The sequence below is a fragment of the Molothrus aeneus genome, chromosome 5 (genome assembly GCF_037042795.1).
Source record: "Molothrus aeneus isolate 106 chromosome 5, BPBGC_Maene_1.0, whole genome shotgun sequence".
Classification (NCBI taxonomy): Eukaryota; Metazoa; Chordata; class Aves; order Passeriformes; family Icteridae; genus Molothrus; species Molothrus aeneus.
Window position 1 is genome coordinate 57,303,099 of NC_089650.1, and position 23,032 is coordinate 57,326,130.

The 23,032-nt window shown below is 37.8% G+C and overlaps 1 protein-coding gene across 3 annotated transcripts in view; it reads left to right on the plus strand.

Annotated features, from left to right (window-relative positions):
- The first annotated feature begins 1,399 nt into the window (after positions 1 to 1,399).
- The window catches only part of ORC5 (origin recognition complex subunit 5), a 71,459-nt gene continuing 49,826 nt past the window's right edge, over positions 1,400 to 23,032 (plus strand). The window contains exons 1-11 of one of the 3 annotated variants that reach the window (XM_066550858.1): positions 1,400 to 1,420; positions 4,215 to 4,398; positions 5,866 to 5,958; positions 8,205 to 8,402; positions 12,197 to 12,271; positions 14,592 to 14,703; positions 15,060 to 15,190; positions 16,890 to 16,938; positions 17,510 to 17,600; positions 19,735 to 19,787; positions 21,927 to 22,039. In XM_066550858.1, coding sequence (XP_066406955.1) covers positions 4,288 to 4,398; positions 5,866 to 5,958; positions 8,205 to 8,402; positions 12,197 to 12,271; positions 14,592 to 14,703; positions 15,060 to 15,190; positions 16,890 to 16,938; positions 17,510 to 17,600; positions 19,735 to 19,787; positions 21,927 to 22,039 — 1,026 coding nt within the window. In that variant the 5' untranslated portion in view covers positions 1,400 to 1,420; positions 4,215 to 4,287. Of the gene's footprint in view, positions 1,432 to 3,043; positions 3,079 to 4,214; positions 4,399 to 5,865; positions 5,959 to 8,204; positions 8,403 to 12,196; positions 12,272 to 14,591; positions 14,704 to 15,059; positions 15,191 to 16,889; positions 16,939 to 17,509; positions 17,601 to 19,734; positions 19,788 to 21,926; positions 22,040 to 23,032 lie in introns of those variants that run through there. The other 2 variants (XM_066550857.1, XM_066550859.1) reach the window with 2 other exon arrangements.

Below are 23,032 nucleotides of genomic sequence, written 5' to 3' on the forward strand. Positions count from 1 at the left end.
ACACTTGGTGATATTCCAGAGATCAAACACCCCAACTATCAAAACTTTTTATTATTTATACATTTTAGCAAACAATGGAGTTAGTGTTCATTTCCTACAAGTTACAGAGTTCTCTTATTAGTCAATATTCATTAGCTAATGATTCTCTCGCTTCTCATGTCAATAGTCCGCATGCTCAAACTTTCTTTTGTGTCTGGGGATTTCTTGGGTCTACAATCACCGTCTACCCAGAATTACTTTTTACCCACCCAGGGCTGATTTAGCACAGTTGGCTTTTAAAGTTGTTTGCTTATCTCGGGTGTTCTGCCAACTGTCCTCGAGACCTGTAAATTCTGCATCCTCTGTGTCCACTACCATCCCTCTCTGTTTCACTGATTAATTCTCCCTTCTTGTTGATTGGATTTCAATGTATGCAAAGATCAAAGACCATCCCTTCTTAAGAAAAGTCTACATGTTTCGCATTTTGCAACACCCTCAAGCCGGTCCCTGGGGGAGCAACGGCTCAGCCCTGGGGTTCCCGCAGCGGCAGAATGCCCCAGCAACGCTCCCAGTGGGGTAACACAGGCTATCCTGTGGGATACCCGGCTGGGTGAATGGCAGAGTGCCCCAGCAACGCTCCCAGCGGGGTAACACAGGCTATCCTGTGGGATACCCGGCTGGGTGAATGGCAGAGTGCCCCAGCAACGCTCCCAGTGGGGTAACACAGGCTATCCTGTGGGATACCCGGCTGGGTGAATGGCAGAGTGCCCCAGCAACGCTCCCAGTGGGGTAACACAGGCTATCCTGTGGGATACCCGGCTGGGTGAATGGCAGAGTGCCCCAGCGATGCTCCCAGCGGGGTAACACAGGCTATCCTGTGGGATACCCGGCTGGGTAAGGGGCAGAGTGGCCCGGCGCCTCTCCCAGCGGGGTAACACAGGCTATCCTGTGGGATACCCGCTGGGTGAATGGCAGAACGCCCCAGCGTCTCTCCCAGCGGGATAACACAGGCTATCCTGTGGGATACCCGGCTGGGTAAGGGGCAGAGTGGCCCGGCGCCTCTCCCAGCGGGATAACACAGGCTATCCTCTGGGATACCCGGCTGGGTAAGGGGCAGAGTGCCCCGGAGCCTCTCCCAGCGGGATAACACAGGCTATCCTGTGGGATACCCGGCTGGGTAAGGGGCAGAGTGCCCCGGAGCCTCTCCCAGCGGGATAACACAGGCTATCCTGTGGGATACCCGGCTGGGTAAGGGGCAGAGTGCCCCGGAGCCTCTCCCAGCGGGATAACACAGGCCAGCCATCCTGTGGGACATCCGGCGGGGAAAGCGGCGCACTCCCCTCACGGCTGCCCCGCCCCAGGCGGACCCGCCGTGGTCACGGCGCATGCGCGCGCGCCGAGGAGGTGGGGCAGCGGCGGCGCGCGGTGGCGGCGGGAGCGGGTGAGGAGCCGGTGAGAGGAGCCGGGACGGGCGGGTGGGAAGGACGGAGGGTAGTGAGGAGCGGCAGGGGTAGATCGGCTTCTGCTCCGCTTTCTCGGCAGGAATCGGTGCGAGAGCGAAAGCTGCCGCGGGCTGAGCCGCCCCCCTAGGCCGGGAGCACCCTCACCCTCACACACGCGTGGCGGAAGGAGCCCTTAAGCCGCGCTCGATGGAGGCCGGGGGTCGTCGTTCCCCCTCAGCCAAGGCACGCCCGTGCCGCCCATGGGGCTTGTAGGGCTTGAGAGGGCGCAGAACCGTGCTAATCTCTTAAGTTCAGTCATTTTTGTATGTCATTTTTTATGCTTGAGTGTGGAGAGGCTGCCAGCTGTAGGTATTTTGGGACCAGTGAGTTGAGAGAAATCCTAGTAAATAATGAAGTCCCGCCATGAAGTTTAACTTGTGCTCTGAACAGTTTTACTCGGTCTCAGCTGAAAAGTGATTTTGGCACCTTCCTGGTCTGGCTGGACTCACACGTGCAACTTTCCCTGGGCTGGAACATCCTGAATTCAAGCTTTGGCTGATACTTACCTTTTGTTATCATTGCCATTTAATCTAAATGAATTGTTTTGTAAACACGTTGCTCTAGGCATCCTTTCTCTTGTGAGCTCGTGAATGGGCTTGGAGATTAAGACACCTACGTATACCCAGTAGAGATGCAGGTTTTCATCCTGAAATGAAAAGGTGGAAATGGGCTGAGATGTGTGAAATGTTTGGCGAAAGTTGCCATTTGCTGGGGTGTGTGAGAAGCAGGCGGGGCTGGCACACACGGAACAATCAGCAGGAGATTTGTGCTTCCCCAGGGAAGTTTGCCTGGGAGTGGCCTTGGAAAGCTGCAGTGCTTTATGGCTTTAGATGCATTTGGGACACAGTCAAGCCCTGTTCTCCTGTAACCAGTGGAGCAAAAGCGCTGTCTTTTTTTTTTTTTTTTCCTTAAATTTACACAAGTTTTTCAGCCTTTTCTAGAACTTTCCCCCCACTTTTTTTGTCCTTGCTTTTAGAGGCTCCTGTCATAATTTTTTTCTTTTCGTTCTTGAAATAACCTAGCTAACTTTTTAGATAGCAGCCTTAATCAAGCTATTTGTTTTTTTGTGGCTTCATTGCATTTTGAATAGATACGGTGGAGAGATGCACAGACCCATTGAAAGCTGGTAAAATAGACCAAGGCTTATTGTGTGATTCTGTGTATAGGAAATAGTTTGCCTGATACATATCAGTAGGGCTGATACATATGATTGTAGGGTTTGTTTTTTTTTTTTTTTTGCCCCGACAGCAGCATTACTTTGATTTCCAATATTTAATATGTGATTGACTTATAAATAAACTTATTTTTCAAGTTACTGCAGACTTAGTTTCTTGATACCTAACTGTAGCCCTTGTTAAGTGTGATGTGATTACTTTCAAACAGGTGTAATACAAGTGCTGAATTACCTATGTCATCAGTGATATCCTTTTTTTTTCTCATTAATTCCACTTAATTTTTCTGTTGATTCTACAATCCCAGCTTTTATCTTAGAAGATACTGAAGGCAAAGTGTAAAAAACAAAAGAAAAAATATTTTCTCAAATCTATTTATGGAAATGCTAACCAGAGATTGGTCCCGAAAGGAACTCTATTTTAAGGTATTTCCATAAATACATTCATATTTATAAACCTCCTTGTACCCCAGTAGCTCTCCTGTTAGTGCAATCCACTACTGCATTTTTCTTTCAGAACAGTTTTCCCTTTACCTTGCTATTCCTGATTTCCTTCTGCTAACCTAGTATATTTTCCAGTGCTGTTGTACTTATAACCAGCATAATGTATTTGTCTGTAAATACTCACATTTAAAACAGTTGGGAGTGCTTTGTTTATTATCTTTGTCTTGATAACATACAGATAATCCTGTCAGTTGATATCTTTATTGCCCTAATGAAATTTCCAAACTTTGTTTTTGATTGTCATGTTGTGTTTGACAAAGTCAGAATCCAGCTGTTGGGGTCATTTCAGTTCTCTCTGCATGTTGTCTGCATCACAACAGGTAAAAGTACCATCTTTCCAGCAGTTTTAGAAATGCAGACAAAGAGTATCTTTGAGGTGTTTTTCTATATTCTGTCACTAAAAGCCAGCCTTCCCAGTGTTACAGCAATCAAGACCTTTGTTTTTCCTTATCTAGTCCTTGTCTAAAAGGTAGATTGGCATTACTGTTAGTTTTATGTAACTGGTTTGGACTCCTACTATTTTTAAGGCATATTTCCAGTCTTTACTATCAATTGGATTTTCCTCATATGCCTGTGCTCCTTTCAAGATGGGGTTGGCATTCCTCTAAGCAGCCAGAGATCTATTACTTTGTCATCCTTATCTTTCCTTCTGTTCTACCTCTTTCCTGTTGTTTGTAAATCCTTGTTTATTGACTGATTAGGGAGGTGATGATCTGTGAATAATCTACTTTACTCATTTTTATTCTTTTGCTAGTTTTAAATGTATATAAACCCAGAATTGAATGTGTAATTCCTCAGTTAAGTAAACTAGGATAATTCTTGTATTGATTTGCTCATATCCTGTATACCTTTCCATTTTGATTTGCTTTTTTGGGTTTTGTCTGGTGTGGAAATGTCTGTATAATGCCTTACATAATTAAGTGCAATTTTACCAAAGTCTGTCATAGTTACACCCTTATTTTGAGCTGGAATGTCTGTTTAGGTTTTCTGTCAAATCCCGTTTCTTTTCCTTTTATGTGTATGGAAGCAAATAATAACAAAAACTTTTTCTTTTGCAGATCACTTTATTTCTTGTCTCTGCACCTCAGAAGGGACGTGCATGTGTGGGTGACCGACTACAGGGACATCAAAATGCCCAATCTGGAGCATCCAGCGTACCCAGCAGCTGACCTGCTTCACTTGGAGGGTTTGGTGCCCTGCCGAGAGTCCCAGGTGTCCACGTTGCTGTCCATATTTGGAGAGGTAGTGCTCTTGTGTTCTGTGTCTGAGTAGAGCAAAGGCCTTCTGCTGTCTCAGGAGGGAAAACAGAAATTTAATGGTGTTTTTGGGATGTCACTGTGAGCATGCTTTGGTTGCCTCTTTGTTGAAGTTTTGGTTTTTGTTACCATCTTTAACATTAGTGTTGGGCAGTAGGTTCTGGTATGTTGGAAGGTTGAAAGATGTCTTGCAGCTGGAAGGACCTAAACAAACCTAGAGCTATTTGTGTCTTTGCCTCTCTGAATTCTGATTTTGCTAGAACTCTATTCTGTCTTTGCCAGTTAGTACTAGGGAGTAAGCCTCTTCCTCCTAGACCTAAAGTTCTGGGGTCATTTTTTTCAGTGTCAGTGTAGAAATTCTGTTTGGTTTTGAGCTGTTAATCTAATCTGAGTGTCTGAATTCTAAGTACACTAAATTGTTCTGATTCTTAGTAGTTTTGAGGCTGGTTGTAAGAGTTAGAAACCACTGGCCTGTTAAATGATTCTGTTACTGCTTCACAAAGCTGTGGTAAAAAGTTATGGGGATTTTTATCTGCAAGCTTATAAGCAGTTTGCTTGCTTACATTCAGTAACTAACTGGAAATTACTTTCTGTTTTCTGTCTTTAATTATGGATACTAATAATAGTAACATCAAATTACAGTGTTTAAGTTTTATGTATGTTACAAGCATAGTGGCAACACCTCTTCTTAAAAATAGATACTTCAATTCTTGATCAATGTGCAGATACTCAAACCTGCATGTCTTGCACAAGAGTGTTTCATCTTAGATAAATAGACTATTATTTTTCATAAAAAGTTTCAGGGTTTTTTGTATTAATTTTTAAGTCAATATACTTACATTCTTAGAAATTAAAACAAAAACCTGTGTTTTTCATTTTCACCTGTGTAAAAACCTGTTCAGAATGGAGAAAAAGAATAATTCCATTATTTCCCTGCATATTAAGAAAACTACATGAAATTAACAGCATCAGAACCATTACATAAATAGATACATCAAATATTACCTTGTGAAAGAAGAGCAAGCTTTACCATCTCCTCCTTCACACCATTTAATTATTTTCTGTTTGGTTCTAATGAAAAGAAAGGCAGTTTGTAGTGTTTGCAGAAGCTAGGGCAATGTATGGCTTGCAACTTGTGCTTGCCAAGGTTTTGTTTCAGTCAGTTGACTAATTTGAATTAAAAGCCCACTGTGTGTGTGTTTTTGTTGTTTGTTTGAGCAGTTTCATTGGCAGTTAGGTGATACTTGATTCTTGCAACTTACCCCCCAGCATTTCAGCAAAGATGCAACATAAAACTTGATCTTGCTGATTCTATAATAATTGCTGTATGTTGTATTTAATGCTTCAATTAGGAGATAACTTTTCTTTCAGGGGGAAAGTTCATTGTTAAATCTTTTATCTGGTGAATGAAAAGAAGAAGAATTGAAACAACAACTTTTTTTTTTCCCCTTAGCGTCAGCAGTTTAGTTTTCCATCCATCTTTATCTATGGACACACATCTAGTGGAAAAACTTACGTGATGAAAACTCTTCTAACTACCTTGCAGGTAAGAATGGTCATGGAGGATATTGAATTTACAGTTTATAACCATGGTTCCTCAAAATAGCCTCTACTTTCTCAAAATGGTTGGTTTCTTCAACCATTTCTGCCTTCCTGATTCTTCTCCTCCACTTACTGTGTCATGAGTGCATCACTCTGCTCACTAGGCCGCTTAAGATAATATGAAATTGTGCACACTGAGACATAATATAAATCATAATAACTTTTTAAAGAAAGTTTTAAAAAGACAAAAAAGGAGGCAAATATTGTTCACCTTTTCTTCATGACTTAGCCTGAAGTAGCTCCATTGACTCCTTGTTTTAATTTATCCAAAACATGTTTTAAAGTCCTCCTAAGTTCAAGGGTGTCATTACAGAAATTTCCATCTAGATCTGTTAATATCTCTGTCAGTCGTGAAATTCAGGTATTTAAATCCAATGACAGGTGCTCACTTATGCCCAAATCAGTAATTTCTATTTGTGTGTTTCTATAGCTCTGATACCTTCACGTGACCTTGTTCACAGGGGTCTGAGGATGAGGGAAGAGACAAGGATCTGACTCCATGTTTCAGAAGGCTTGATTTATTATTTTATGATATATATTATATTAAAACTATACTAAAAGAATAGAAGAAAGGATTTCATCAGAAAGCTAGCTAAGAATAGAAAAAGAAAGAATAACAAAGGCTTGTGTTTTGGAGAGAGAGTGCAAGCCAGCAGACTGTGATTGGCCATTAATTAGAAACAACCAGATGAGACCAATCACAGATGCACCTGTTGCATTCCACAGCAGCAGATAAGGATTGTTTGCATTTTGTTCTTGAGGCCTCTCAGCTTCTCAGGAGAAAAAATCCTAAGGGAAGGATTTTTTATAAAATGTGTCTGTGACACTTTCAGCTTGTCCAGAGTGAGCTTATCACTTTATCTGCAGGTTTTATGCAGAAACCCCCTTGATAAACAATTCTGCAGAGGGAGAGCAGTAGAAGGCAGGGGTTTATGATCCTCTTGCATGCAGTAGCCTTCACATAGCTCACAGCACTGAGCTGCCCTCTTGTACCATATCCAAAGGCGTGGCCAGGCCCTGGGAAGTGGCTGGTTTGAGCAGCTCTCTCTGCAGAACTTCTTGTGCCACATGTGGGTGGGTGTCTCCTGTGTACTGTGGTGGTGTGAATCACATCTGAGGCACCCAGCTTTCCTTCTGCTATGGAGGTGCAGCACTTTGAATAGCTGCTTTTTGGTGATGTAGCCCTTTCCTTTTAATGGTGTTCAAAATCGTGGGAAAGCTTTTTATTACATGCTGTGTGAGTGGATTGCTAGCATGTACCCACACTTTCCCACAGCTGCTGAATCATATTGTATTTTCAGTAGGAAGACTGGAATGAAGTGCTTGGATTTTTTTTTATTATAGACAACCACATTCCTGCATCCCAGTGACTAATGTTTTCCAGAGGTTTTAACGTTCAGTGTGAAAAAGAGCATCTGCCTTACCAGAGATTATGGAGTTGTGCAGATAATTTTCTAGCAACCCTATTTTTAAGACATAGCTTATCTTTTTTTGCCTTAGGTATGTTTGACCATTGGTATTTTATGGGTTATAGTGCCTTCTATTTAAAGACAAATGACTGTAGATTTTCAATATTACTAAAGTTATACATATAATATATCTCACTCTGTTTTTTTCACTCACTGTTTGCTTGGAAAGATCTGGTTTACTGAAAGTGTTCTGCACAATCATGCTGATGACATGAGTTTGATACAGAAGCTTACACTTTATCATTTGTATGCATTGAATGCCAAAAACATTCACAGTAGTTCTGGGGAGATTACATCCTTTGAGATGTCTGTGTTTTCTAGACACTGTAATTCATAATAAACCATTTTATGATACTGTAATGTCTCACAGTTGTCTAAATTTCTTTGATCTAAATGCTATTTGGTTTTCTTTTTGTGTGTTGCTCACAATTTTTCAACATAGTTAAAGGATACATTGTGCTTCAGTGTTTAAACATAGTTAGAAGGTATACTTCCATTTGAAGATTCATCAGCTCTCTCTTCAGTTTGTGATACATAATATTTTGACTAGGTGCATAATTTATCTTTTTTTTTAACAAGTTATTTTGGTACTTGCTTGCACTATATTCTGTTGGCAGAGTATGGTTTCTTTGGTTCTCTCATATGGAAGAGAAAACTCTTTCTGGAGTATTTACACTGAAAAAGCCAAACACAGTTGTATAATTTTTCTTGTTCTCTTCAGCTTCCTCATGTGTTTGTGAACTGTGTGGAATACTTTACATCACGACTTCTGCTAGAAGAAATTCTCATCCAGCTGCAGAGCTGTCCATCTGGCACAGAGCAGACCTCTCCTGTGCATTGTGACACTTTGAGTGACTTTGTTCGTCTCTTTAAACAAGCTGTGGCCACTCAGGAGCTTCAAGATCAAACAGTATACATTGTAAGTAATTTCATTTTCATGTCCAGTCCCAGTCCTGCTAAGAGGGTGTGAGTGATGGCTATTGATCATTTGTATGTGAAATGTGTGCCTTGTAGGGTGGTTTGCACAAAATTTCTCAGTAGACCACTTTCAGAACCTGTTGACAGATTTTTTTCTGTGGGCTTACAGGCTTTAGGTGAGGTTCTGTACTCCTCCTGGTTTTAGATTTTTTCCTACACACAAACTCTATAGCATGACTAATAATGAACATAAATTATACCACACATTTAAATTGGGGATGTAATAGTGTTAGAAAGTCTTTAAATATAGAGAGCTTATATTTTTTTATGATTAGTAACTCATACTTATCTGTTTCCTTGTGAAAATAGCATCACAAATGAGAAAGCAGAGGTGGAGAATAGGGCAGAAGGGAACATGGAGAGTGCAAATGATGAGGCTTGGTTTGCTAGAATAGAACTTAAGGATAATATTAAGAAACTAAAATGCATAACTTCCTCTGTAAAAATGCTTTTGAGATCTTATATCTTCAGCTACACTTGTGGCCCTCAGAGACAGGACCTATAGTTTTAAAATGATGATGAAAAAAAAAGACTGTAGTGAAACAATTGGTGATATGCTCAAGTGGAATGAATAGCAGATTGCAGGAAAAATAATTAGAATTTAGGTTTCAGGAATGATTGAATCAGTGTAATACTAGAACACTAGAATTTGGTTTAGGTCTTCAGGGTTTTTTACTGTGATAATCTTAACTACATAAAGGAGTCAAAATTTGCAGACTGTAACAGCATTTTTTGTGCTGAGAGATGAACATGGAAACAAATTTCAGTCATACAAGATGTCTGATGGAAGGACAATATGAAAGCTGTAGCATTAGTGATGTGTAAATGTGTATATATATACATATACATGTAGTGTGAACCTGCAGAATATTTAGACCAAAATTTTAGGCCTGAAGGAGGAATTAAGGTTTTTTTAAAAAGACTTGGAATTGATTATTTAAGAAAACAAGAACATGGGTAAGATTGATTGCTGTAAGAAACATGCAGTGTGATTACCCAGGGTCATTAAGCTGTCAATGTGCCCATACTGCTTTGGGGTGTTTCTGCAGTCAAACAAGAAGTTCATAATTATACTGAACATTCTTCATTCTGTTTCACAGGCTATAGTTAAATATGTTTTATTCCCATTTAAAAATACTTTGCCATTGAGTTAAATAACTTCATATCATGTTCAGTGGAAACAGCACTATCTCATTGTTTCCTCTGGGTCACAAGGTTAATAAATTTGACATACTTTTTAGAAATGGCATGAAGAAAATAATGTACCAATGCTTAAAACAGATAAAAAGTTATAAATAGAAGTAGTTTAGCTTACTATTACAAAAGTGATACTGACATTCTTCAGCAATTCCATAAACACAAAATTTATCTCTCTAATAGCATTCAGTGTATTTCACATAATACTTCTTGCAGTAAAGTCTTTCTTTCAGATTAGTATTTGGATTAAAAACTATTTTACATCAGTAAAGAATTCTTCATGTATTTTATGAAAATTGGCATCACATGGAAAATTAGAAAGTTCTTGAACAATGGTTGTAGAAAGTAAAGCATTAAAATAACTACAAAGGTTCAATTGTCATGAAAATAGTTGTTGCCTCAGAAGAATTAAGTATTAAATTAGTATTTCAGTTACAGACTGTGTGGGAACAGACAGCAATGGGAGAAATCAATTTGTGTTTATTAACCTATGTCATCTGGATTTATTATAGAGTGGTTTAAATTGAGACTGATGGAAAAGCAGCATGCTGGTAACATAAACTGACAATGCTGACTTATTCCATTTCATTTCAGTAGTAAATAATGTAATATTTCTGCTCAATTAACTCAGAGTAACTCAAGATACATGTTTACTTTCAAGCAAAGGATTCTAAATGTTTCTCTTAACCCAAGCATAGATGCTGAGTGCTTGTGATTACTTCTGAAAAATGAATTTATTCATTTTAACTACCTGAAAAATTGGAGTAGACATAACTTGTTGTCTTTTATACATTTACAATATATAGCACTTTACAGAAGTATCTAGCTACTTTTTTATGTAAGTGAGCAGCCAGTTTTAGAAAGTATAGGCTTTTTTAAAAAATTGAAGAGTGGCAAGTCTGTATGGACACCAAAGAATAAGGCATAGATTTATAGACCTGGGGGAAGGCTGTTTCTATGAACCACTTGACATTTTCCACAAGCCAGGGTCAAGCTTTGTGTTTGGTAGCAACATGTCACTGGGTGCAATAAGCAGTATTTTATTAGTAAAAACACATAGCCAGTCTTTGGTCTGTAGTGTAAAGCAGTCTTCATTCCTCAAGTCACTTGTAGCTGCAGCTCTCTCCACAGAGAGCAGTAGCACATCTTTCCCAAGCATTTTCCTGGGGAAGACTGCAAAGATCAGAGAAAAGAATGAGAAACAATTCTTATCTTGCTTGCTTAGATAAGATAACAATTCTTATCTTGCTTAACAATTCTTAACTTGCTGCACCTGTTGTGCACATGTGGAATGTGTTATGGAGATTTGTTTACCAAAGGGTGGTTTCTTAATTGGCCTCTGGTGATGGTGTTTGGATTCATTGACCAATCTGGTCTGTCTGTATGGAACTGTCTGTAAGGGTGATGAGTTTCTTAATAAGTGTAGTATGATGTAGAAGAATAAAGCAATTGATCAGCCCTCTAGAATCATGGAGTCAATGCTAATTATTACCTGCCTGGGGGCCTGCAGCAACAGTCACTTATTACATGAACCAAATGCAGATAGCAATATAAAATCCTATATTGTAGTGTTTAATAAATTCACAAAGTATGAGATATTGATGCAGAGATAGTTCCTTCAGATTTGTGTGGTGGGATTCTGAAATAATATTTTCAGAAAATGTTTGGTTGTTCACATAAAGTTCTTTTCCTTATTGTGGGCAACAGAAATGATAGATGTTGTAAGATTTTGATGGAGAGAAGATATGTAATGGGATAGAAAATACAGTTTTCTACAGACCTATAGTTTATATCTCAAGAGCAATAATTCTAAAGAAGTAATGAGCTTCAGAATTTTTTATATTGCAAGTAGTAAATAAGCCACAAAAATGTATTTCTATTCTCTTTTTTCATTTCTGTCAAGATTTTAGGTATGCTGGAAATACACTTTTTTTTTTACTAAAGTGTAACCATGGATGTCTTCATGCTTCTGTTTTAATTCTTCAGACTCTAAAATGTTATTTGCTTAAGATATTTCTTGTTTAAGCTGTACATATGCTACATCTGTTACTGCTATGTGAATTTTGCATACAATAAATCCTGTAAATTCCTAGGCTGCAAATGATGGCAAGAAAAGTTTCTCTCAAAATTCTGAATACCAGCTCTTATTTGTTTCTGAAAAATCATACAATGGTAGGAAAAGACAACTGTCCTGGAGTAAGCATGTAGTTACAGTGCCTAATGTACTACATAAAAATTTGAAACATAAGAAGAATTTTGGGAAAAAATGGAGGTTTCAGTGGTTGTTAATGATATCATGACTTTGTTGTGATATTCCTAACTGGACTTAAATAATAATTCTTTCTGCCATAAGGCATGAGAATGTTGCTTGTCTAGGGATTGTATGCTTTTTTAGATGCAGAGCTGCTTGGGCTTCCTGGAAGCACATTTGAAGCAGTAATCTCTCCAATTCAGTTTCCAGCAGCTAAGAATTAATTTTAAATCCATGTGAGAGTGGGAGTTGAATTTGTCTATATAATATCATTGTTTTGTTAAAAGGTTCTGGATAGAGCAGAACAGCTGAGGGAAATGGAAGCAAACATCCTGCCAGCATTTCTTAGGCTTCAAGAGTTGGTGAGTGTCTGGAAAGATATTATTGTATGTGTCCTGCTTGTTGAAAGTAACTGAACATGTGGTACCTGTACATCCAGGCTCACAGATCAAGATAAATGATTCTTTAGATGAGAAAAGTTGAAAAATTAAGCCTCACTCCCCAAAACAGTGGTCAAAAATAGAAACCAAACTAGAATTTAAACATTGGGAGATTTTTATTAGACCTTTTTTTATTTTTTTAGTTGTGGTTAATGGTATCTTATTTACAATGTCTGATGTGTAGAATCTTTGGAGGCTCCTGTCAGATATATAGCTGTCTTTTCTAGGTTATTTGTCTTTTTAAAAATGAGATTTTCAGGAGACTACCAGCTGTTTAATTTGGCTGGAGCTGCACAGCTCAGCAGCTGTGAATGTGCTTTGACTTGCTAGAGAGTTTTCTCACACTTCTCCTGGAACTGTGCCTCAGTAAGTTTCTGATTGGAGTAAACCCACAGTGTGCTTTCCTTTCTTGCTTCTGAGGCATCAAAGCTTTTGCCTTGAAATAAGCAAAAATGGTACATTCCCTGAAAAGAAACTGAAGACAAAACCCTAAGTTGCTGGTACTTTGAAATATATGAACATGTAAATAGCTGAAATTCTGCTTGTTATCTCAAAGCTTTTGTGTGGTGCTCTTAGTCTTCTGGACACATTGATTTCTCTACTGAATGAAGACTGATTCACAGCTGTGTTCTTAATCCTCACAGCTGGTGCATTTTCTGTCTTTTTGTCCGTTCTGCCCATGTTCTGGACTAGGCTGCTCCTGAAGCAGAAACAACCTGTTCTGCAGGGAAGGGAGGAAAACTTGGGTCTATAATTGCTGTTCAGGGACCAAAACCCCATAGACTAAGATTTATATATGCCAGAGGAACACTCCCAGATTCAAAACTAACCTCCAAACAAGTTTGTCTTGAATGCTGATATTCAGTTGCTAAAATTCTGGATTCTGGACTGAAGCTTTCTAAAACATTTGTGCAACCAGTGTTGCAGAGCAATGTTGTAGGAGCAAAACTCTTGCATCTCTTCGTTTCCTGGAGTAAAAGGAGACCAGGAACACCTCTAGTAGTAGTGAAGGATATCATGGGACTGGCAGGTCACTGCTGAAGAATAGGTCATGGATGCTTGATTTCTCTGAGGACTGTGGTGACAAGTATTGAAGTTCTTCATACTGGATGATCAGTCAGGAAGTGAGCTGAATGTATCTTAGCACTTCTGTCAGTTGAAACATTAGGAGTTCTGGGAGAGGAAATCAGCTGAAAGAAATGCTGAAAGATAGTTGTTGAAAGTGAAGAAAATATTTATGTTCCATAAAAACAAAGAAGAAACAGTAAAGAATAAGGGTGGGTGCCACTTCACCAAGATGTGGAAAAGTAAGTAAAAAATATTTTCACTGCATTTAAGGGAAACAGCATTTAAATGTCTTCCAAGTCATTCACAGCACTGTCAATATCAATCAAGTTCCTTCCTTTTGTTTTGTGGAGGTGCCTTAATAGTTTTCAAATGTCTTTCTTGAATAGCCATATTTAAAAGCATCTTTTGTTAGGCAGAATTTTTAGTATGGTTGCAAAAACCTTGCAAAGGGGTAAAATGACACATCATCTTCACAGGTAGTTTTAGCTTCATATTAAGTAGCTAATATTTTGAAGGGTTACCAAAATAAAACAATATCATTTTTAATGTGAAGCATTTTGTTACCTATTGATCAAAACATCCGATCTGAAGCAGGTATTTTGTCAATAAAAACTTAGTTACAAAGATATATTACTATGAACAGCTCCATTGTTGTTAACTAGTAAAACAGTTAACAGTTGGGAGAGTAAACAGGTAATATTACATTTTTCATTTGGGATGTCTGTGTGTTTGTCTTTAAAGACCAGATTGCCTTTAAAATAAAGTACAAGATACCTTGGTTCCAGAGGCGCTGAGTTTTCTTTTTACTTTTTAAGTTTTTCTGTTTGCTCTGAAGATCTGTGTTTAATTACTAAAGTAAAATGTTTTCTTAATTTTGGGGTGGAATCTACTTGGTATTGTGCATCACCCCAGAAAGCTTACATGTCAGTGAAATGGCAGGGGTTGGAGAGAAATATCATATAATGATAAAGATTTGCAAATGTATGATCTGCTTGATTAGGCCAACTGAAGCTTTAATGCAAATTACTAGTATAGAAATAGACTGTAAATTTAATGATTTTGTGAAACAGAAAAGTCACAATAATAATTTTTTGATTGATGCTCTAACATGCACTGGATTTTTGTTATTTCTCTTCCTGTTGCTCTCTCATTTGGTTTTTCTTTCCCTGTGTAGACTGACAGAAATGTGACAGTGATTCTGCTCAGTGAAATAGTGTGGGAACTCTTCCGTCCAAACATTGGCTGCTTTGAGCCATTCACCATGTATTTTCCAGACTACAGCATAGGTAAATCTAATTTTTTAATCTGCTTTTCAGGGATTGTATAACACTCTGTCAAAGGACATTCAAAAATTTTTTCCAGGTTTATCAGTGCCTTTTACAGAACTCAGATAATGTAATAGCTACTGGAATATACAAGTCTGTATTCACACAACCTGTAAAGGTCTTGTCTTTTTCCACTTTCCAGAACATCTCCAAGTTATGTTTTGATTGCATTACATTTGCTGGTTCTTCAAATCAGTGTAGCTTTTGGTGGATTTTGTTGGCGTATTTTTAGTGATGGTTACTGTTTGTTTTTCCACAAATGTGGTCCATTTATTAAGTTGGCTTGAAAACAGCAAAATTTATTTTTGTTTAAACAGGACATCTGCAGAAGATCTTGTCTCAGAATCATCCCCCAGAATATTCTGCAGATTTCTATGCTGCATATATCAATATTTTGCTTGGTGTCTTCTACATGGTCTGTAGGGACCTGAAGGAACTTCGGCATCTGGTGAGATGAGCTTCTTTAGAGTTGCTGTTTTGTTTTGTGATGCCTTTTGCCAAATGAAAGTCTAGATTTATTGTTGAATATGGACCAAGGGAAAATTAGAGATTATAGAATGGTTTGGGTTGGAAGGGACTTTAAAGGTTAAGTTCTAATTCCCCTGCCATGGACAGGGACACCTTCTACTAGACCAGGTTGATCAAAGCCTCATCCAGCCTGGCCTTCAAAACTTCCAGGGCTGGGGCATCCACAGCTTCTCTGGCAGCCTGTTTCACTGTCTCACCACCTTCATAGTAAAAAAGTCTTTCTTATATCTGGTGTAAATTTGCCCTCCTGGGAATGTGTTAGCTTAAAATGTGGTTTCCTTTAAAATCCATAACAAAGGTTGCAATTGTTTTGTGGCTGTAAAGGGCTTCCAGTGTTGTGTATTTTTCTGGTAACAAATTGAAAGTATTTGGAAAAAGGCGTTTTAACCACTTAATGTAATAATAAACAAACTTAACAGAAGATAATTAAGTTGCTTGATGGTGACCTTTGTATAAGCTTATTAACAATTACAAACATTATCTTAATCCAATTATTTAATTACCTGTACAAGGAAATTTTACAAGTTTGATGTTATCAGTGAAGAAATCAGTTCTCCAGAGATGATCTGAATGTTCTGTGTGTGTTTCCCTCAGGAACATACTGCTAAATTTCAGCTGAATTTACCTGTTGATATAAAACCCATACAGGTTTTATATGTAAATGAGATTGCTGGAGACAGAAATAGAAACCAGGGTCACAGTTCTTGCAGACATGTACATGAGTGGCTCTGCTTATGAGAATTTCATTAGGCTTAGATGCACTATTTGATTGTGCAACACTATGAAAATACTTATGTGACTGGACCCTAAATTCTTTGTGGTTGACAAGTCTCTTCCATAGGAGATAGTGACAGAGACATACAACTGAATGCAGGCTTCTGAACTCCTTAGTGTCTAATACAAACTCTAAATGTGTATGCTGTTATGATGTCTGATTATAAATAATACATTCTGGAATTTTATTAGATTTATATATGGAAGTTACACTTTGAGTTTTGTATATTAGCACAGCCATTTATGAAAGTGCAGTAGGACAGAAAGAGAATGAAATCTGAGGATTGGTATTTTACAAAATTCTGTTTGATATTGATTTGAACATTTTAGAAGAAAGTCTAGATTATAGCGTTCTCAAAAATCTCTTAATCTTACTTTAGGCAAAAGGAGTTAATTTGCATATGCAATATGCTAGCATGTTTTTAAATAAATAATTTTTGAATAAAAAAATAATTTCTGCTTGTGTTTAAGTGTGCTGAACTTCTCCTGGAATGGAAAGTTTTATCTGAAAGTGAAGGGAGTAAGAAAAGTTCATTAAAACATTTTTATTGCATTTATAATGATAAATTATTATGTTAGTTAAAAAAAAATGCAACCTCTGAGTATGATAAACAGATCTTGCTGAGCTCAAAGCCATGTAACCTGTGATAGATTACTTCTGCTTGTATTTTATGGTACAGAAATTATGCCATTTGTGATAGTATAATGCTTGTAAGCAAGTGGCATAATTATTGACTTTGAAGGATTTGTTGACTTTGCAAAGGAGTTAATTACCCTGCTAGTTATACTCTGTAGCTGGATCAGATAGACTGTACTTTAATGTGTTCCATTTCTGCTTTCTGTAGGCAGCGCTCAATTTTGCTAAATACTGTGAGCCAGTGGTCAGAGGGGAAGGTAAGGCTGTGTCTTTAATTTGAGAGGTGTGTGAGAGAGCAGGTGCTGTTCAGTGGGTTTTGGTGAAGTCTTTGCTCTGATCCTTGTGCTGTGGTGGCACAGTGGTGTCTCAGGTCACAACAGCAGTGCTCACTCCAGTTGCACCCAGTCATTAGCACTTGTTGCAGAAGCAGTACATGGTATTTGGTGGTGGTGTTTTAGGAAACAAAGGTGGAAATAACCTGAAAATTTTCCTGCTTCCTATTAATCCTTCTCCTCACTCAACCATCAGGACTTTGACAAAGTAATGGGATAAGTTATTTCTTTGTCAAGGCTAAGAGAAGAAAGAAACCAAGAGGAGAGGTTTTGTCAAACTGATAATCTTGAGATTATCTCAGAACAGTCACAGAGAAACAGCCTTGTGTGGCAGCATGTGCTTGCTGGATGGATGGTGATGGTGCATCATCCTAAAGCAGCATGTCAGAGTCAGGGTGTTAGACTGTGTTATGCCTGTGACTGTTCAGGTGTCAGGGATAAGTTGGAGTGTTGTATGAGTTAAATGTTTAACAGAGTTGATTCTGGCTTGCTGCAGCAAACGAACGCGACACTCGCAAACTCTGGAAAAATATTGAACCTCATTTGAAGAAGGCAATGCAGACTGTTTATCTCCGGGAAATATCCAGGTAATTTGGAGGGCACAGGCTTGTTTGCTTTGTTGGAGTTGCTGTTTTTAACTACCTTCCTCTCACTGTGTTTCATGGCTAGTGTTTCTTTTTTGCTAGATGTAATCTTTTTTCTTTAATGTGCATTTCTTTCTTGCCATACACTGTTAGAAATAGCATATCTCAAGAGGAGATTTAAACAAAGTGGTATTTGTAGCATATTCAATAAGTAAAGCAGTGACAGCAGGTTTTGTTCTCCTTTACAGTGAGGCTGGATCCATTTTCTGTAATGTATGAAACTATCAAGCCTGGGAATCCATCACCAGAATATACAGGCACAGTTTAAAACACACTGCTGTGTGTGTTAGCTCACCAGATACTCACTGTATCAAGGATGTGTGCAAGCCTCAAAATTCTTGAGACATTACAGATTTTGTCTATCTTTTTTTCTTAGCTTTGTTTGATAGAGCCAGGTTTGTTTGCTGACTGTGCTTTCTGATCCCTTGTTTTCTTTTCCAAGGGCAATTTTTTTCTTACATGGAATTGCCACTTTTGACAGCATTAAAATCTGGTTTCCTATTAATGGCTGTTGTTGTTGGTATTGTTTTAGATTCCTTGTTTATTTTGTAAGCTGCCAGACTGCTAGAAAAAAGGATGGTGGTATTCATTCACAGTGCTAATAATTGGCTTAGGCTTAATGCTCTCTCCACCTTTAAGACGAGTGATTCTGGTGTTACACTATGTGAAGAGAGATCATTCAGTATTGCTTGGTTTCTTTATCTTGATAAAAACATACTGATTTTGTTCCTTTCCATGTCATTGAGGCTATAGAATATTCTGGTCACAACCTGAATGTGTAGTAGAAGTCTTTGCTAAAGTTCTAGAGATGTGATCATTCCTTCAAAAAGAGAATTGATTTTGCTTTTTTCAAGCTAGACTTCACTGTAGCATGCAGCATTTTACTGTTTGGCTCAAATATTTATTGATATTCAATATTGATCTTCATTACACAGTCTACTCGGGATCTTCCTGACTTTTTATATTGTGTAATTTCCTACTCTAATTAGGTTATAATAAAAGATTATGATACAAAATAGCTTGTGAATTGTTTCCAAATAAGTAATTTCCCTCTACAGTGTTCTTTGATTATAAATTTGAGCTTGACTTGATTTTTATTAGAGATTCTAGCTTTCTGTCTAACAGTTCTAGGACTTAAGTAAGTACTTGAGGAATTAAAATCACTATATGAGTTTTTCTGGCCACAGAACTGTGATTACTCTGTTTTTTTCTTGGCCATGTAATTTATAGTGCTAGAACTTTGCTATCAGCTTCTGTGCTACCTGAACTGAAAGGAAAATTAACCTTTTTTCTGCCTGTAAAATAGACATTGGATAAAACCTTAACTCACTGATGAGTTGTTTTGTCATTCATTGTAATTTAAGTATAACCTGACCTCCCATTACACTGTTTTTGTAAGTTTTATGGCTTATGGCTGATAAACTCTGTTCATGAGGAACTTTAAAAAACAAGCCAAAACAGTTTCTTCAACAAACCTATCTTTTTGTAATCCCCTTGTGGTGTACAAAATGATCTAAAATATGACATTGCTAGCAATGTCATTCCTTAAGGGAAGTTTTAAAGGGAATTTTTTTGCTATTGTTTAGGAAAACACCAAACTACTTGGGGGCATTTTTCACTGACAGAATAATCCATCTTGATGACTTCCATTGACTTCAGAATTACATTATGAAGTAATTATAGTGTTCTTCTCACAAACATAAAGAGCTAAACAGATTAAAAAGAATCAAAACTATCAGTGTTTTTACTTTTTATGCAATTCTGCATTATTCTTGAAACTTGGAATGCTGTGGATGTTTGCATACTCATTGTAGTTGGATGGGAGGATATAGGTATTTTACAATTAGATCCCTTATGCCTTAATCTAACATTATTTTTTGCCTTTTTTAAATCAAATACATAGTCTGTAGATTATTAAAATTTACGTGCGAGACAGTGAGACCATGTATTTTAAATTATTCTTTCACTAACTGTATCCTAGCCAGTGTCACAAAATTAGAATATACCAAGCAAGTAGCTTTCTCTAAAAGACTGTCAAATAATACATCTTTATGTACTTGCATTATCTGTCTTTCAGCTCACAGTGGGAGCGTTTGCAGCATGATGATGGAGAGCCTGGGCAATTGAAAGGTATCAAACACAGTAACTGTGCATGGGTGTGTAATGTGAAATGTGCTTTTTGGTTCCACTGGTCATTGCCACCTGAGAGCATGTGAATGAAACCACACAGACAAAGCTACCTGTTAGTATATTCACTTACAATTCAGGGTAATCATTGTTTTTTGAGAAGGTGTTCTACAAAGGAATATTTTTTTCCCTATCATATATATTGGGAGTAACCTTTCCTAATATCTTTTGCAGGTAAAGACAGTCTTCTTTACATCAGTATTTCTTATGTCAGAATGGGTGAGGACTAGCCTGAACACCCTAATGGTCAAATGTCTGTGTGCCAACTGGCAGAATTGTCCAAGTGGGGAGAAGAGAATGTTGTACCTGGTGTATTGCACTAAATTAGCACATTCCTAAACAAAACTCCTGTCCTGGTCCAGATTTGTTGCAAAGAAAAATGTCAGGAGTGCAAGTGTTCTTTCTCTATGTTCTTTCCTTGGACAAGTGGAGCTTTGTTGGTTTTATACTTTAGGCAGGCTGGAAAGTTGACTCAATATATTTGTCAGCCTTCATTTAACATTTAGGAAGGAATACTGAAATATTTTCCTGGTGATGTCAGTTGGTCATGGTCTTTTGACCAGTTTGTATTTAGGGAACATTTTTTATATTATTTGTCATGATGATTCCTTGAGATAAATGCAATCATCAGACTGTTTCCTATGTTTGGTTTATGATTGGTGAATTTTCAGCATTTTTGACCAAAGGAATTTGATTCAAAGTGTCCTTATTAAACTCTCTCCCAGATGATTGTGAAATGTTTTGCACCTGACAACCCTATGAAGGGAGACTTCATTTTAAATGCATTTTCATAAGTGCGTGTAGAAGGCAAAAATTTCATGTTGTTAAAACAGCGTTTGATAGCAACATGCTTAAGAATTTGTTCTAATAAATAAAATTCTAACTCTAATAAAGGTGTAGATGATCAAATAGTTCAGTATGTGCTGCAATATTGGCTTACCAGAAGAATGGAGAAAAACCAGATGTTTTTGTGTTAAACTAAATTGTCTGTCTGCAAGAGTTTATTTGGTGTTGCATGTTATAAATAGCTTGCAGTACAAGAGAATCTCTTAATTATAAGTGAAACTAAAACTGCTGTTCTTTTATGCTTACGTGAGAGGAAATCATTACTAGCAGACATTTGGGATGCTTTTCCCTATACTGTGGGCCCTGAATCATAACTTTTAAACATGTTTAATTCTTTAGTCTTTATTTGCTGATATTTGTGGATTAAAGCATAAGGATACAGGTGCTTCACAGAACAAGAAACTGTTGAAGTAAGGACTGTAAGCAGAGGGCACAAGAGAGACCCTTTAATGGTTTCTGGAATTAGCCAGCTGATGAAGGGTGGTTTGATGATCCTATTCTTATGCATAAACATGTAAAACAAGAGCAGTGGACTCTAAGGATAAAAATTACTCTAAGGATAAAAACTAAAAGTACTTTGAGTTCTCCTCAAAAAGAGAGGAAGCAGATATTCACTAGACTGTAGTTTTTGTGGATTTTAATGTCTGTGTTTAATCTTAATTAAGTATACATGTATCCAAGGAGGCAGAGTCAACTGGTTGAAGTTTAAAATGTTTTAAACATTGTCTATAGGAAATTGAACAGTGGCTAAAAATCGTTGATCACAGATGAACTACTTATTGGAAGTGCAACACTGCTGCTTTCTTCACCATGCCAGCCTTGTTCCTGGACAAGCTGTTTGATGGTCTAGAGGATTCTAAAGGTTGAATCTTGAAAAGAATTGCGGTTGTATTTAAATGTATCCCTTCATCTGCCGTGTTTGCCAGGAAAACTGCCTTAAATGAAAGTAGCCTGGAATTATTTATATCTTTTTTTCAGGAAGATTTTCTGATGCTTCAAGTACAGTTGCTGAGAGTCTGAAAAGGTTGCAGAATGTTAGCTTTGTTTAGTTTTGTGCCATACTCCTTGGCCCTTCCCTGAGTTTGCATCTGTTATAATGGGGCTGAGAAATGCTTATTTAGTTATGGCACTAGAGCAGAAGAGAAGGAAAAGAAAATGAATGCAGGGAAGTTTAATTTGAAGTTTGTGGATGTTCAGGCTGGGGTTTGGTTAACTCATGAACTGTTTGTTTTATAGGACTTTCTGCACATACCCATGTGGAACTTCCTTATTACTCCAAATTTCTTCTAATAGCTGCTTACCTTGCCTCCTACAATCCTGTTAGGACAGATAAGAGATTCTTTCTTAAGGTAACAACATTCATGTCTTAGTACTGTTAACTGGATTCCTGCATACTGAATTTCATGGTTTAAAACACTTCAGCTATTTGTTTTGAGCTCTCTGTTTCTGTGTGCGCTTCATTTGATTTGATGAGCAGCTTTGCTGTAGAACATACACTGTGATTGGTAATGATCACTGAGTGATTTAAATGTCTAATAAATCCAAATTCTTCATGTCAAATTATGCATAAAGCTGTTATAGCACGAGCACTGTGCTTTGCTTTTCTAAGTTGATACAGCTTTGTTTTGACAAGATTTTAGTGGAGTGACCACAGTGTTCTTAGTTATAAGCTACACTTAAATTTCCGGAGTAAGGTACAAACCAAAACTGCCTTGGCCTTTAATGAGATAAAATGACTTAGAGCACTGTTAGGTTTTTTATAGAGTTCTAAGTTTTTTGGAACAGAAACATACAAGCAGTTGCTTTTGCAGGAGGTGTGGTTACATTAGCTGGTATCTGTTGTGTTGAAATGGTGGTAATGCATGTTTTAGGATGAGTGTGTTAATTGTTACTACCAGCTTCTGGGCTAAACATAATTTTCTGTTAGTTTTTGCCATGTACATGTTGATGGGTTTTTTTCTTCTTTTTTTCCTTCTTTTTTCCTGTGAGCTGAGTTGTGGTCTTAGTGCAGACAGGTGCTATGGTGCCATTGGTTGTTGTTGTATGTCTCTTCCTGACCCAGGCTCTTCAAGCTCCTCAAGCCTGCCTCATTGCATCATTTTTAGTTCTTTGACAAAATGTAGGTGGGAAGACAGGTATCAGAAAAGTGATCAGGCAGTTGGGCTTTCTATGCATTTTACCAACTATTACAGTATGTATTGATATATGCATGTGTGTATAAATATATGGCATTCAGGATGGATGGGTGTAAGCAATTAAAGAAAATGAGGGCAAGACAAATTTGTAAAAATATTGCTCCCTCTTCAAAAGAAAATTCATAGATAGACATTTTGAGAAATTAC